This window comes from Haemaphysalis longicornis, unplaced genomic scaffold (genome assembly GCF_048455015.1).
Source record: "Haemaphysalis longicornis isolate Haplotype H1 unplaced genomic scaffold, Haemaphysalis longicornis Haplotype H1 scaffold_12, whole genome shotgun sequence".
NCBI classification, from domain to species: domain Eukaryota; kingdom Metazoa; phylum Arthropoda; class Arachnida; order Ixodida; family Ixodidae; genus Haemaphysalis; species Haemaphysalis longicornis.
In genome coordinates, this window is record NW_027526225.1 from 111,060,114 (window position 1) to 111,073,262 (window position 13,149).

The 13,149-nt window shown below is 47.1% G+C and overlaps 1 protein-coding gene across 4 annotated transcripts in view; it reads left to right on the top strand.

Annotated features, from left to right (window-relative positions):
• The window catches only part of LOC144163243 (excitatory amino acid transporter 3-like), an 87,581-nt gene that overhangs the window by 43,417 nt on the left and 31,015 nt on the right, over positions 1–13,149 (top strand). The window contains exon 1 of one of the 4 annotated variants that reach the window (XM_077694117.1): positions 5,407–5,730. The exons of the other annotated variants lie outside the window; for them this stretch is intronic. Within the exon in view, the coding sequence (XP_077550243.1) occupies positions 5,701–5,730 (30 nt within the window). The 5' untranslated portion in view covers positions 5,407–5,700. Of the gene's footprint in view, positions 1–5,406; positions 5,731–13,149 lie in introns of those variants that run through there. 4 annotated transcript variants of the gene reach the window in all.

Sequence of the window (13,149 nt, forward strand, 5' to 3'; positions counted from 1 at the left end):
CAACCACTTCTTTGAGGAAACCTCGCGGGCTTCGGGCTGCGTCCACAGACAGCGAAGACACCACAATATAGGAGGCGAAATCACCCCGCTTGCGAGAGTCTTCTAAGCGCATTATATTTTTTTGACGTGAATACCATGATATGCATTAGCGAATATACGTTCTTGCTGAGCGTACAGTGAGACTTGTAAAAGTTCTAAATTAACAGAACGTTCCAACGTGGGAATATATGCAGGGACTGAGTTATCTCCAGGAGGCGCAATTTTTTCTGACTGACTAATTTATTTCTTTATTATTTGCCTATAGCTGTATTTATTTATCCCTGTATAATAAATCAATCAATCAATCAATCAATCAATCAATCAATCAATCAAACAATCAATCAATCAATCAATCAATCAATCAATCAATCAATCAATCAATCAATCAATCAATCAATCAATCAATCAATCGTTCATTAACGTGCCCAGGAACAGCTTTTGTGCTGTTCCTTTGCGCTGCTCCTTTGTGTTACCACATCGGCGTGCGCCGGTGTGGTAACCTGCATGTTTTTCTAGTAAAAATCAGTTCTAGTCTAGAGTCCACCCCATTTATTTATTTCCGTGTCCCCTCCGACGGTGCTAATACACTGTACTCAGCTCAAAAGCCCCTACGTACGTGTGGCCATCGGCGGTTGGAGGCTACGCCCCGCTGTCTTTCGCACGGTGTCCTTCGGGTGGCTTGACAGTACTCGACAGACAGCGCTTCACGTCGCCCAGTGCGCAGGCGACGTCGTAAAGAGTACTGTCGCTGGAGCCACGAAGTTTTATGCGTGGTCGTAACGTTAACACGCGCGCGATGGCGCGAGTCGGCGAAGCGTTAAAGGAGCCATAAAGACAAAATACAACAGTGTTTGTTTTGAAAGAACTCGCCTTCAGTGTACCTCCCATTCCAGACACGAAAGACATTTCTTTAACCCTCAAAACGCGAGACGTACAGCAAATTTTTCAAATTTCGCGCTACAGTGACGTGCACGAGCAGCGGTTACGTAATATGGGAAAGCACTCAAAACATAATTATCAGTGTGTTAACTGCACGTTAGAACTCAACATAGGCCCCCCTGCGATCGCCCAGTGAGTTTTCTTGTCGATGTTTGAGGTCCGCGACCGCCAATAGAACAAACAAGATTCTGTGACGTCATAAAAAGTTGCCGGTTAGTGGCTGGGGAGTCGTTACTGATTCATGTGTTCCCTTGAATGTCGCCAATAAAACTGGTATCACTGTTATCACGGCAAGGCAGTCTTTTTGTTGCTGTGCTTTCGTTTATTCAATAGCCTCAAGGCTTAGAAGACATTAAGCGAGTTCGATCTATATCCAGGAAACTAGGTTAGCCTCCCGGCTATAGCCCAGCAAGGAACGGTAGGCAGGACCGTGGAGCCACCGATGGTAATGCGTGTCTTGGAGCGAATTTGGGCCTGCTGCCATCAGACATTTCCTTCAAATGTCCTTGGTTCCAGGGCATATCCATAATAAATGGGAAGGTCTGCTGGAGCCGTTCCATCAGAGCAAGTTGGACAGTTCACTTGCCCTCGGTAGTCCCCTTTCCATTCACTCATGCGGGCAGGAGTAAGAGCAACGGCCAGTCGGATCCTTCGTAAGACTACCTCCTCCACCCTCTTAAGGTTGAGATGGAGGGGACGAACCAAACGCGGAGGGATAAGAGTACGCGTTCGGCGTCGAAGATCCTCCTTTGCAGCCATTCGTGTGGCCCATGGGTCACTTGGGAGCTGGGTGGGGGATGATGGGGCCTGGCAGTTATGTGACAGGAAGTGAGATCGTTCATTTTTCACAATATTGGTGTGACCAGGCACCCATTACACAAGCACATTTGGCGACAATTTGCTGTGGAGTTGGTGGATTCGTTGGCAGATGATGGGAGCCTCCGCATCCTGTTCAAGATAATTGACCACCTGCACTTAGAGTCGGTACGAGTCTTTTTAATGAACCCAAATTGTATTTTGTCTGTATGGCCTCTTTAGGCTGGGTGGAAGTTCGCTACACATAAAGCCCGCCGACAGAACAGCGAAAAAAAAGCACAGGATTGAAGCATAGAAACTCACCACGGCAGGTGTTCAAGCACATGCAATGCGATTGTGTTGCCTGTTTAACGGCCTCTCGTATTTTTGGCAGCATCCATTTCGACAGCGCGAGGAGTGATTGCTCGTGTAACTAAACAATGACTCTTTATGAAGATCTTTTGGAAGGGGTTGCTGCATTACCACGTGTAGCCTCCAATATCGAGTGTGTTTCGTGTGTGAGAGGTAGGGTCATGAAGTCACAACGGTTACCAGGATTGTCCATTCCAACAATTGTTGCCTCAGTCTTTCGTATATTCCGTCGTCGGCGTATAGTGTGTCTGTATGGTTCAGGTACTTTAATCGAAGGAATCTGATCCTGGCTTCTCGCCTGTCGTTGTGTAAGTTTAAATCAAATAATTTTGGTTGGGAAGAATTTTTATGAGGAGACGCTGGATCGGTGACATGTCAGTCATGACGTCTAGTTTCTTTTCCGTGGGGTGCCTGTATTGCATACGATAGCCTGTCCCGATTTTCTTTTTTTTTCACAGCCGCGTCTTCAGCGCTAGGAGAGTGGCTTCCTAGCTGTCTTCACAAGGGCTAGGGCTATAAATACCTACAAAGAAGGGCGTCAGACAAGGAGACACAATCTCTCCAATGTTATTCACAGCATGTTTACAAGAAGTATTCATAACATTGGATTGGGAACAGGTGGGAGTAAGGGTTAGTGGGGAATACCTCAGTAACCTCAGATTTGCTGATGACGTTGCCTTGCTAAGTAACTCGGAAGACGAATTGCAAAGCATGCTTACCGCACTGGACAAACAGAGGAGAACAGTGGGCCTGAAAATTAATCTACAGAAAACTATAGGAATGGTCAATAACCTCGGGACAGTACATTGATTTGAGATAGGTGGCGAGGCAGTAGAAGTAGTAACCAAATATATCTACTTAGGGCAAGTTGTGACCCCGTATCCCAACCACGAGGCAGAGATAATTAGAAATATAAGAATGGGGTGGAGTGCATTCGGCAGGCATTCTCAGATAATGCATGGCAGCCTACCATTGTCCCTGAAGAAAAAAGTGTATGGCAGCTGCATCTTACCGGTACTCACCTTCGGGGTAGAAACTTGGAGGCTCACTAAGAGGGTTCAACTTAAATTGAGGACGACTCAGCGAGCAATGGAACGGAAGATGATAGGTATAACATTAAGGGACAAGAAGAGAGAGAAGTGAATCAGGGAACAAACACGTGTTAAGGACATATTAGTAGAAATGAAGAAGAAGAAATAGACGTGGGCCGGGCATGATGCGAAGGCAAGATAAACGTTGGTCATTAAGGGTAACAGAGTGAATTCCTAGAGAAGGCAAGCGTGGCAGGGGCCGGCAGAAAGTTAGATGGGCAGATGAGATCAAGTTTGCGGGGATAAATTGGTCACAGTTGGCACAGGACCGATGTAATTGGAGATTAATAGGAGAGGCCTCTGCCCTGCAGTGGGCGTACATAGGCTGGTGATGGTGACGATGAATTTGATTTCCCCGAAATCCAACAGCTTTAAATGCGTTCTTCCGAAGAACATTGTGGACATGTCAATCGCTTGTCAAAAACGTATGCCAGCGAAGTTCGCGTACAACGCCAGAAACGCGGATACAGCTTTGCCGGATGCGAGTTTCCGCGATAAATGTGTGCGTGGCGTACCCCTTTACGTGGTCTACGGAAAGTCCCAGCGATGCCTTCCTGGCGACAGTAAGACGAGAGGGCTGATACCGGGGCTCCGTACTCTGGGCAACACAAACTCCCGAAACCGCCTCCGCTGCTTCGGTTACCAGGCAGACGCGACCGCGGCTTTCCCGACGAGGCTTCCTCTTCATTGTTCGGCGGATTTTCTGCCTCTCCATCGCTGTGGGACAAGCTTCGGTATCCATCCGGCTGTACGGATGGCGGCATTGGTTTGCGTCACAGAAATAAAGCCGGTTATCAGGGTTGCCAGTTTCGTCTATTATAAACGGATTTGGGCTTCGTTTTCCATCGAATCACTCGTAGATTTTTTCAGCCGCTTGTCGCTTTTCTTTAGGGGGCTTATTCCCGTATTTGTGAACATATCGCTGTTGTAGTGCTCGCCAAGTTCACTGTAGTGCGGCCCACGTCAAAAAGTCGAGAAACATTCTGGGTACATGTGCTATATTTCACAGATGCGATTGGTGAAAACTGTTTCAAGGAAAAGGCAGAGTTCATTCAACCTGTCATTGTTGGTCATGCCTTCAATGCTGTTGGTCTCTGGGCCCTGGCCATGCCCATCAGCAGCACAGACGTCGAGTGCGTGTTCTCACACAGTAACGCCGTGAAATACCGGTATCAATTATGCCAGGATATACGTAGCGTGGTCAAAGGTTCAGCAGTCCAATCAAATCCAGTCCAGTCCAGTCCAGTCCAGTCCAGTCCAGTCCAGTCCAGTCCAGTCCAATCCAATCCAATCCAGTCCAGTGCAGTCCAGTCCAGTCTAGTCCAGTCACTGCTCCTCGCGCATGTGCAGAACGGTTCTCCAGGAGCCACGCGAAACGGCTATCAAGCGGCTCCGGCGCAGCGTCATACTTGGTTACTGCGCAACGGAGGCGCACAGCTGGAAATGCGCCGGCGCCAGTGCGTCTGCCGCGGCTATGACGTCACTCCTCTCGAATGCGCAGACCGGCGAATGCATAGAGTTTCTTAGTAAGTATACTAGAGAGGAAACTGCGCCTGGTAATCCATGTCGTCGTGGGGGTTGATGGGAAGACCCCTCTTTTTGGCTTGGTCTTGGCATGACAATTGGATTCTTAAGCGGTCTTGGGGATTTGCTTTCTTCACTATGCATTAACACGACCACGAGCTACGACGAAGCCGAAATCCTCCCTGTTCTGTGGTAGCCGTGTTCGGTGAAACAACAGGCAGTGCATGATCGCACTTAACGTTGCTCATACCGCAGGCGAAGGACGTATTACTGAGCGGGTAATATGCCGCCGCGAAATATGTAGCGGATGAAAAAAATAAACAAAAGGTACTTTGACGAATACAAGATACGAATACAACATTCAGTTTTTAGACCTATTGCTCTCTATTGTCTTCAGTTCTTAGACCTAACCGCGAAGAGTCATACGTATGCTAATCGGCACCTTGTGTGTAAGTAGGTGTCATTTCAGTCGTCGTCAAGAGTTTACAGCGCAGAATAAAATTTAAAAAAAAATCAACGCGCTTGGTGGTTCCGGCGAAGAGAAGACAATCAGGGGCGGGGCCCATCCACTCATCCGTCTTGTCCCTGAAAGCGACGCGCGCAGATACATGATAGCATAATAGGAGCAGGAGCACGCGAGTTACACGGCTGGCGACGACGAGGTTCTCGGAGCGAGGGTTTCTCGCCGCGTGTATGACACCGCAGATAAGCCGGCGAGGTTAACGCGACAGGTCGTGAGGCCCCGGACACCGCCATGTCGTCCCGGCGTAATCGCGCCCCCAACTTTGGTTGCCAGCGCTGCGGTACGCGGAGTTGATAGCCGATGACAGTGGGTAGCAGGTCGGGCCCCGGTTTCAGTGTCCTTTCCGGCCCTGATACGGAAGCGTTCTGCGTGGTGGCTGCTCTTCGTCCAACTTAGGAGTACGCCTTGGATTGAAGCATGGCGGATGAGCCAGGGACGCTCAAACTTGTGAGTGTTTGGTCTTCGTAGTATACTTGCCTGACACCGCTGCCGAATTGTTCAATAGTGAACGGTTTGGTAACGTTCATACACGGATACTTGTATACTCTTTTACGAAATTCGCGGTTTTGGTATCGACTCGAAACGTCTTGCGTCTCAAGTGCTAAATAAGTTACCTTTAGCCTTCTGAATATGGTTTTTATCATAACTTTTGGGATAAGTTTTGGACAGGTATTTTTAGCGTTTTTTTAGGATACGTTGTCCTCGTCCTCCGTCGAAATACGGCTTAGATTGAAGCATCGCGGGTAAGCCGGATATCCTTAGACTTGTGAGTGTATGGTCCTTATAGAAAACTTGCATGGCACTGCGGCCGGAATTGCTCAATGGTGAACGGTTTGATAACGTGCATATACTCATACGTGTTACTGTTTCACAAAAGTCACGGCTTTGATCTCGAGTCGAAACGTCTTTCGTCTTAAGCAACGGAGAAGTTACCTATATTCTTTTGAATATGGTTTTTAACATAAATTTTGAGATGGGGTTAGGGCGAAGATTTTCGGCGTCTTTTTTTTAGGGTAAGTTTTTCTCGTCCCATGCAAGAATACGGCTTGAATTAAAGCAAGGCGAATGAGCCGCGGCCGCTTAAAATTGTTAGTGTTCGGTCCTTATAGTGTGAAACTGCGGCCTAAGTTGCTCACCGAGCGAAGCTGTGAATTCAGAAATGATTAAACGCTTGATAGCGTGCATATACTGCTTCCGGTTTTAGTTTTTGCGAAAGTTCAGTGTTTCGATCTTGCGTCAAAACCTCTCGTGTCTCAGGTGCTGAGAATTGTTATCTCCATTTTTATTTTCACCTGCTTTCTCGCGCTTTCTTATCTCATTCCGGCGTTTATTGTTATTCTCCCAGTCATTCGTTTATTGTACAACTGATACCACGCGCCCTACGCCCCACTTACTAAAATTCTGTCTCTCTGCGAGTTGTTGTGCGAACTCCACTTAATTTTTGAATATGCTCAAATTCAATAGTATTTTTGTGTTTGCGGTACGACAGCTCTCTCCGTAGCACATTTATTGGGTATACGCATACAGAGGAAACGCTGGTGCTTCGAATTCGAGGAATGCTGTAATAAAAGACATTCACACTGAGATTAAAGTCTTTAGATTCGGGGAATGCTGTAATAAAAGACTTTCACACTGTCATTAAAGTCTTTAAGGTTAAAAAACGGCTATTCTATAATTAATGCACCACAAATGGAATTCGCACTTCTAACGGTATTTCGAATAGCAAGCCATTTAGCTCGAAATCATGTGAATTAATGCACACCAAGCGGAATTCGTTGTTGTGACGGTATTTCGAATAGCAAGCAACTTGGTTCGAAATCCTAGAGTATTCCCGATTGGTGATATCTGAGTACAACCGCGATCACGGAGGATACACGGAAGTTCTGAGAATATTAAGTGAGCTTCTATACGGCAGTTGGATCCATTCGCCTTTCGAACTTGAGAAACAAATAGTACTGTTCTTACTTGTTATTCATGAAGAAATGAATGTAATAAACGCGAATACAGTAAAAGCCTTGTGATAACGAAAGCACTTTATTCAAATTCTCGTTTTATCTGGGGTTCCATTGTTGTCAGGTGCAGTGCATGGATAGCAATTCATTCCCGCTTTAAGCGAAGTAGCGCTCATAACGAGGTCAGAGTCCTGGTTCCGAGAGTGTACCGAAATTTATTTGCGCCGCCTTCCACTCGGACTGCCAGCCTGTGTAGCCGGGATATGTTATTTGGAGCGGGATCGTAGCCTATCTATCCATTCACGATGAAGCATGAGTCTTTCTCCTGATAAAGCAGGTAAAGAGGAACGGATCACAGGATAACGACTTAAACAATGCCTTCGTTATGGCTACTTAGTATTCTTATCATTTAATGCGAGATTATCGAAGCGCTTTAATGTTTTAAAGAGTTTTTTTAAATGTAAGGGCGGTTTTTCAACCCTTTCGGGTTTGTCCTTTTTCTCGAAGAATCACTTCATCAAACTTCTTTCGTGAAATTTTGTTTTTTGAGAGTTAGCTCGAGTCATGTTTTGGGCGCGCTGTTGGAGGTTTGAATCTTTCCTCCGAAGTGCACCGTTTGACATTTGCCGAGCTTCGGAGTTGGAAACAAACATTCGCGAACATACACGCCTCCTGTCACTTGAGCCTTCGCGAATTAAACCGTCGCGAAGATGTATACCGCACCGCCGCTTAACGGAAACAAGTGGACGCCGTCCGCGCATTGGGTCAACTCGTAGAAAAACAATGATTAAGCAGTGAGTAATTCCTACTTGACGTTGTTTTGATGCTCTCCTGCAGTGGAGTTAATGCTTACTGCAATTCAACGAAGCATTTCGTTTGGGTTTATTTGTTCTTTCAGTTACGATCTTCGCACTGGTACGGGTCACAACGTTTTGCACGCGGGCATAAGTATATATCCGTTGAACTTAAAAATCGCTACAATTAATAAAAAAGCCCACGCAGTTAAACCTCGAGTTTAAGAACCCTGCTTCCTGCGAATTTCTCGAATTCGAGCAAAAAGTATTTGTCATGTTCAAACTTGAGTGTGCTTATTCTCTTTTGTGTATGTTTACACCAACTGCCTGGAAAACCAACAAGTATTCGGTGCTTCGGCAGACCAGAGAAAAAATTATGTAAAACAAAAGTGAATACAGCTGAATGAATGAATGAATGAATGAATGAACGAATGAATGAATGAATACAGAGTTATGGAATGAGATACAGAATGAATGAATGAATGAATTAACGAGAAATTTCGTATTGACTCTCACGTTTTTCGTAGGCGTAATGCTTCCTCTGTTTTTCGAAGTTTCCGATTCAAGGAGATGATGCGCGTATACCTTACTGCTGGCGTCTCCTGTCGTCGTCGTCGTCGTCGTAATCGTCGTTCATAAAGTCACGGTACTAAAACACCGGGAAACTCGTTTACGCCTCGCGTCAGAACGTAACCCATACTATAAAAACCCCAGGACATTTGTTTACGTCTCGCGCTGCAGCGTTTCGTAACGCGTGCTAAAAAAAACACCGGGACGCTCGTTTACGCCTCGGGCCAGAGAGCTTCGTGCTTCAAAGACACGAGACTTTTACATCAAAGCTGTATACCTCTACCCCTCAACGGTTTCATTTCCGTTGGCAAAAAACGCCAAGGCGCAAAGAATACACTTATACACTGCATGCTTCGCCCCTGCTCAAGTTTCACGTTAGTGGAGATAGCCGGGGATGTTTTTCTCAGCCACAAACACCCCACCTCCTACTCCCGCTTCCCCCACTTCACCTAGCGCCTTCCTGCTGCAATAAAGTCAGTCTCTCTCTCTCTCTCTCTCTCTCTCTCTATATATATATATATATATATATATATATATATATATATATATATATATATATATATATATATATATATATATATATACAGAAACATAGGTCGGCAGTCTACAACGCCAAAGGAGGCATAGGGGTGTGCTTAGGCTCTATTTTTTTATTACGGTTAATGAAGTTAAGATTTTTTTTTAAATATAAGGAAGAAAGAAAGAAAGAAAAACACGCGCCCAGAGTGGGGACCGAACCCACACCTTTCGATTAGATCTCGAATGCCTCGAATTGGTAAGGTATTCGAGATCTAATCGAAAGGTGTGGGTTCGGTCCCCACTCTGGGCGCGTGTTTTTCTTTCTTTCTTTCTTCCTTATATTAAAAAAAAATCTTAACTTCATTAACCGTAATAAAAAAATAGAGCCTAAGCACACCCCTATGCCTCCTTTGGCGTTGTAGACTGCCGACCTATGTTTCTGTATTTCCCCAACGAGCCCCTCATTTCCTTACTATATATATATATATATATATATATATATATAGTCGTGAAGTGGAGTCCTTAGTTGCTGCAGGAATACGCACAAAGTAGAAGTACGCTCTTCGGAGACTTTATTTCCAACGTTTCGACCTGAGACAGGTCTTCCTCAGGACAGGTCTTCCTGAGACAGGTCTTCCTGAGGAAGACCTGTCTCAGGTCGAAACGTTGGAAATAAAGTCTCCGAAGAGCGTACTTCTACTTTGTGTATATATATATATATATATATATATATATATATATATATATATATATATATATATATATATATATATATATATATATATATATTTAAAGAAGTTCCTGTGCTAATGGTTAATGAAATGATTAAGGGGTCTTCGGGGACTCCGCGAATCGAGGTTTAACTGCTTGAGCCCAGATGAGGTATACGTGCGCGACCTCAACAAAGATATGGGGCGCCACTTCCTTCTATTCGGGTCAACGTTCGGAAACAAGCAAAACCGCTGGCACCTGCAGCGTCGACGGATATGACACAAGGAGCACCAGCCGCAGTCGATCTCTGCGAATCCTTGAACCCTTCCGAGCGCGACATGTGCAGCTCCAGAAATCCACAGAACAATACTAGCGATTTGTCAGAAAACGCACCCTCTCCATTCCGCGACGTAGGCACATGGCACCTCACATTCTGTGCACGTGACTCAGAAGTGAGATAAAAAGAGTAAAGGAGGACGCGGGGGATTTGTTGGCTGTTGATTTTGAGCTGGCTGTTTGTGAGGAGGCGTCGCCGCCTCTGCGCTCTTCGTCACCACAGGCCCGTCGCGTCAGTGCGAATTGGAGTTAGGAAATCTGCTCGACATCACGAGGTTCATTTCATAACTCGCTGTTTAGTTTGTTTGAGAGATTCCAAAAGGGGGGGGGGGGGGGGGGGGGGGGACAACGTTAGTTGCATAAACATCTTTGGTGTGCTTTTGAGAGTTTAAAATTCAGAATGCGTAGACAATTTTCTGGACTGTTTCAGCTGGTGAATGCGTAGCTTTCAGCGAAAAAACAAACAAAAAAACAATGCTAACAAGTGCTGTTTTTCTTGCACTATCCTCGTCGCCAGATCGGTGGTGCAGCCGCGATGGTGTGCTCAGTGCAATTACTTGATTGATTGATTGATTGATTGATTGATTGATTGATTGATTGATTGATTGATTGATTGATTGATTGATTGTGGAGTTTGACGCGCCGACCATTCAAGCCATAGACTACCTCATGTTGGCTATCACTTCTCCGTGCCTTCCCAGATACGCATCCTGACGGACTCTTTCAAAGCCCTACAGATTCTAAAATGCCCCTCGTCGACCAATACCATTGCCAACAAAATTATTCCTCAGATCTCCATCCTGAAATCTAGCGGCATTCATGTTCGCATCGACTGGTCACCTGGACACGAGGAGTCATCACCGGGGAACCAGGCAGCCCACACGGCTGCACGGGAGTGTATAACCTCTAGTTTTCAGCTGCTTCCCGACTTGGCTCCTCCAACTACTGAGACGTTACCACCAGAGATACAGCTTTCGCGTTACAAAAAAAAAAAAAGGCCGCCTCAAGGCCTCGACTCCAACGGGCTTTTTATTCGCTCGGCCCTTGCTCCCAAGATCAACCGAAATTTTCATAAACAAATATTTTGCCAATGCTAGCCTCACGCCAGAGACCTTCGGTAAATGGTGCATCTCGTCTCTGCCACCTCAATGTCCCTTCAGCGCCTCCCCCACACCCGCCGATCTCCAGCACCTAATGTGGCACTGTCCGAAGTTCGCGCGCTACAGAACCTTCAAGCGTCCTCTAATTGGTTGGTAAAAACTTTATTGATCGCCTGCAGAGCTTTCGCTGACCGGGCCTAAGTCACCCGCTTGGGGTCGTCGCCGCTGGTCCTCTTCGCCCGTTTGGGAGCGTCGAAGTCCTGCCGGTTCACCGCCTCACAGGCCTGCTGGACTGCCCAGAGTAGGTCGTCAAGGCTGGGGCTGCACAAGGCAGCGGACAGCCGCGGCGGGAGGTTTCCGGAGTTAGCACCGTGCACAACTTTGGTACAATTCCAGAGCATGTGGGTTAAGGTGGCTACCTCTTTGCGGCAGACTTTACATGTGTTGGTCGTGTAAATTTCCGGATACATTATGTGATAGTGTGCCGGGCTAGGAGGGTACGTGTGCGTCTGCAGTTGCCTGAGTGCGACCGCCTGTGACCTGTCCAGCTCGTCGCTGGGCGGAGGGAAGGTCCGTCGGGCCAAGCGGAAGGCCTTGGTGATTTCGTTGTAGGTCGTCCTCGAGACCCTCGTTGTAGGGTCCTCGAGACCCTCGGCATCGGATACCACAAACAGCAGGGACATAAAGTCACCGTCCCAGGCACCATCCGGCAGTTACTTAGAGTCGATCCCTATCCCCAGAAACGTTCATCCGGATTACAACCGAGGCAGAAGAAAGGTCCGAGCCAAGGCTCTCCTGAACGCCCACGGCAATGATCTGGCTACGCGATTTGTGGACGCCGCCGAGTACGAGAAAGGTTCCCAATTTGCCGTGACGGTCGTCGATCCAGACGAGGCGACAAAGATATCAGCAAGCGTGGCATGTTAGCAAGCAGAAGAAGCGGAGGAAATAGCAGTGGCCCTCGACCTCACGGACTCGGCGTGCAAAACGGTCCTATGCAACTCCAGACAAGCGATTAGGAACTTCGCCAAAGGTCGGATATCTCCGAGAGCGGCCCGAATCCTAAGCCAACGCCAAGTCCACGAAGAACTAGAACCGCAAACCCGACTCCAGTGGTTCCCCGCACACATGGGGGAAGTCTCCGAGAACCATCGTAATGGCAACGAGACGGCACACGCCAGGGCGCGCGATCGTCCTCTAAATACAACCTCTTTTTACATCGACCCTCGTACACCGGAACACTCCATGCTGGCTTTAATTGCACATTTTTTCTCTAAAACGCGGTCTAGCGCGAGCAGTTTAAAGTCGTGAGCCTGCTCTTCTCCCCCCACGCGGCCTCTCCAGCCTTCTCAAGGAGCTAAGCTGTTTTGGGTCGAACTGTCCGCATTTAAGATGTCCCAAGTTACAAACCCTCCACCTTCGACTCCCACTTCCTCCGCTTGACGTAGAGTCTTCCTGCCACAATAAAGGCTACCTCCTCCTCCAATATTCTTCTTCTTCTTCTTCTTGGCAAAGCAGTCTTTTCAATGATCGAAGCGTGTATGTTCTCTTCATTGCCCTCTTACCGCCTGGCTATCTGCTCGGGGTCGAACTTGCTGTGAGCCAGTAATACGGCACCCGTATTTATCGCACGGCAGACTACGCGATGACACCCGCGTGTTTTTCCACCGGTCCCATTCCGCCTTATCTAATGAGTCGCTCCTGCTTTTGTGCTGCCGAAAACATATCTGTGCGAAAGAGGGAGCACAATGGGTACGCTTTGCCTATCAGCAACTTTCCTTGCGTTCGGTTGCCTTGTTTGCGTGTCCGATATAGTTCCGAGCTATTCACCTGTGCTGTGCTCGCCCAGTGCTGTTGCTTTGCGATTTTATTTAGCCGCAGAGG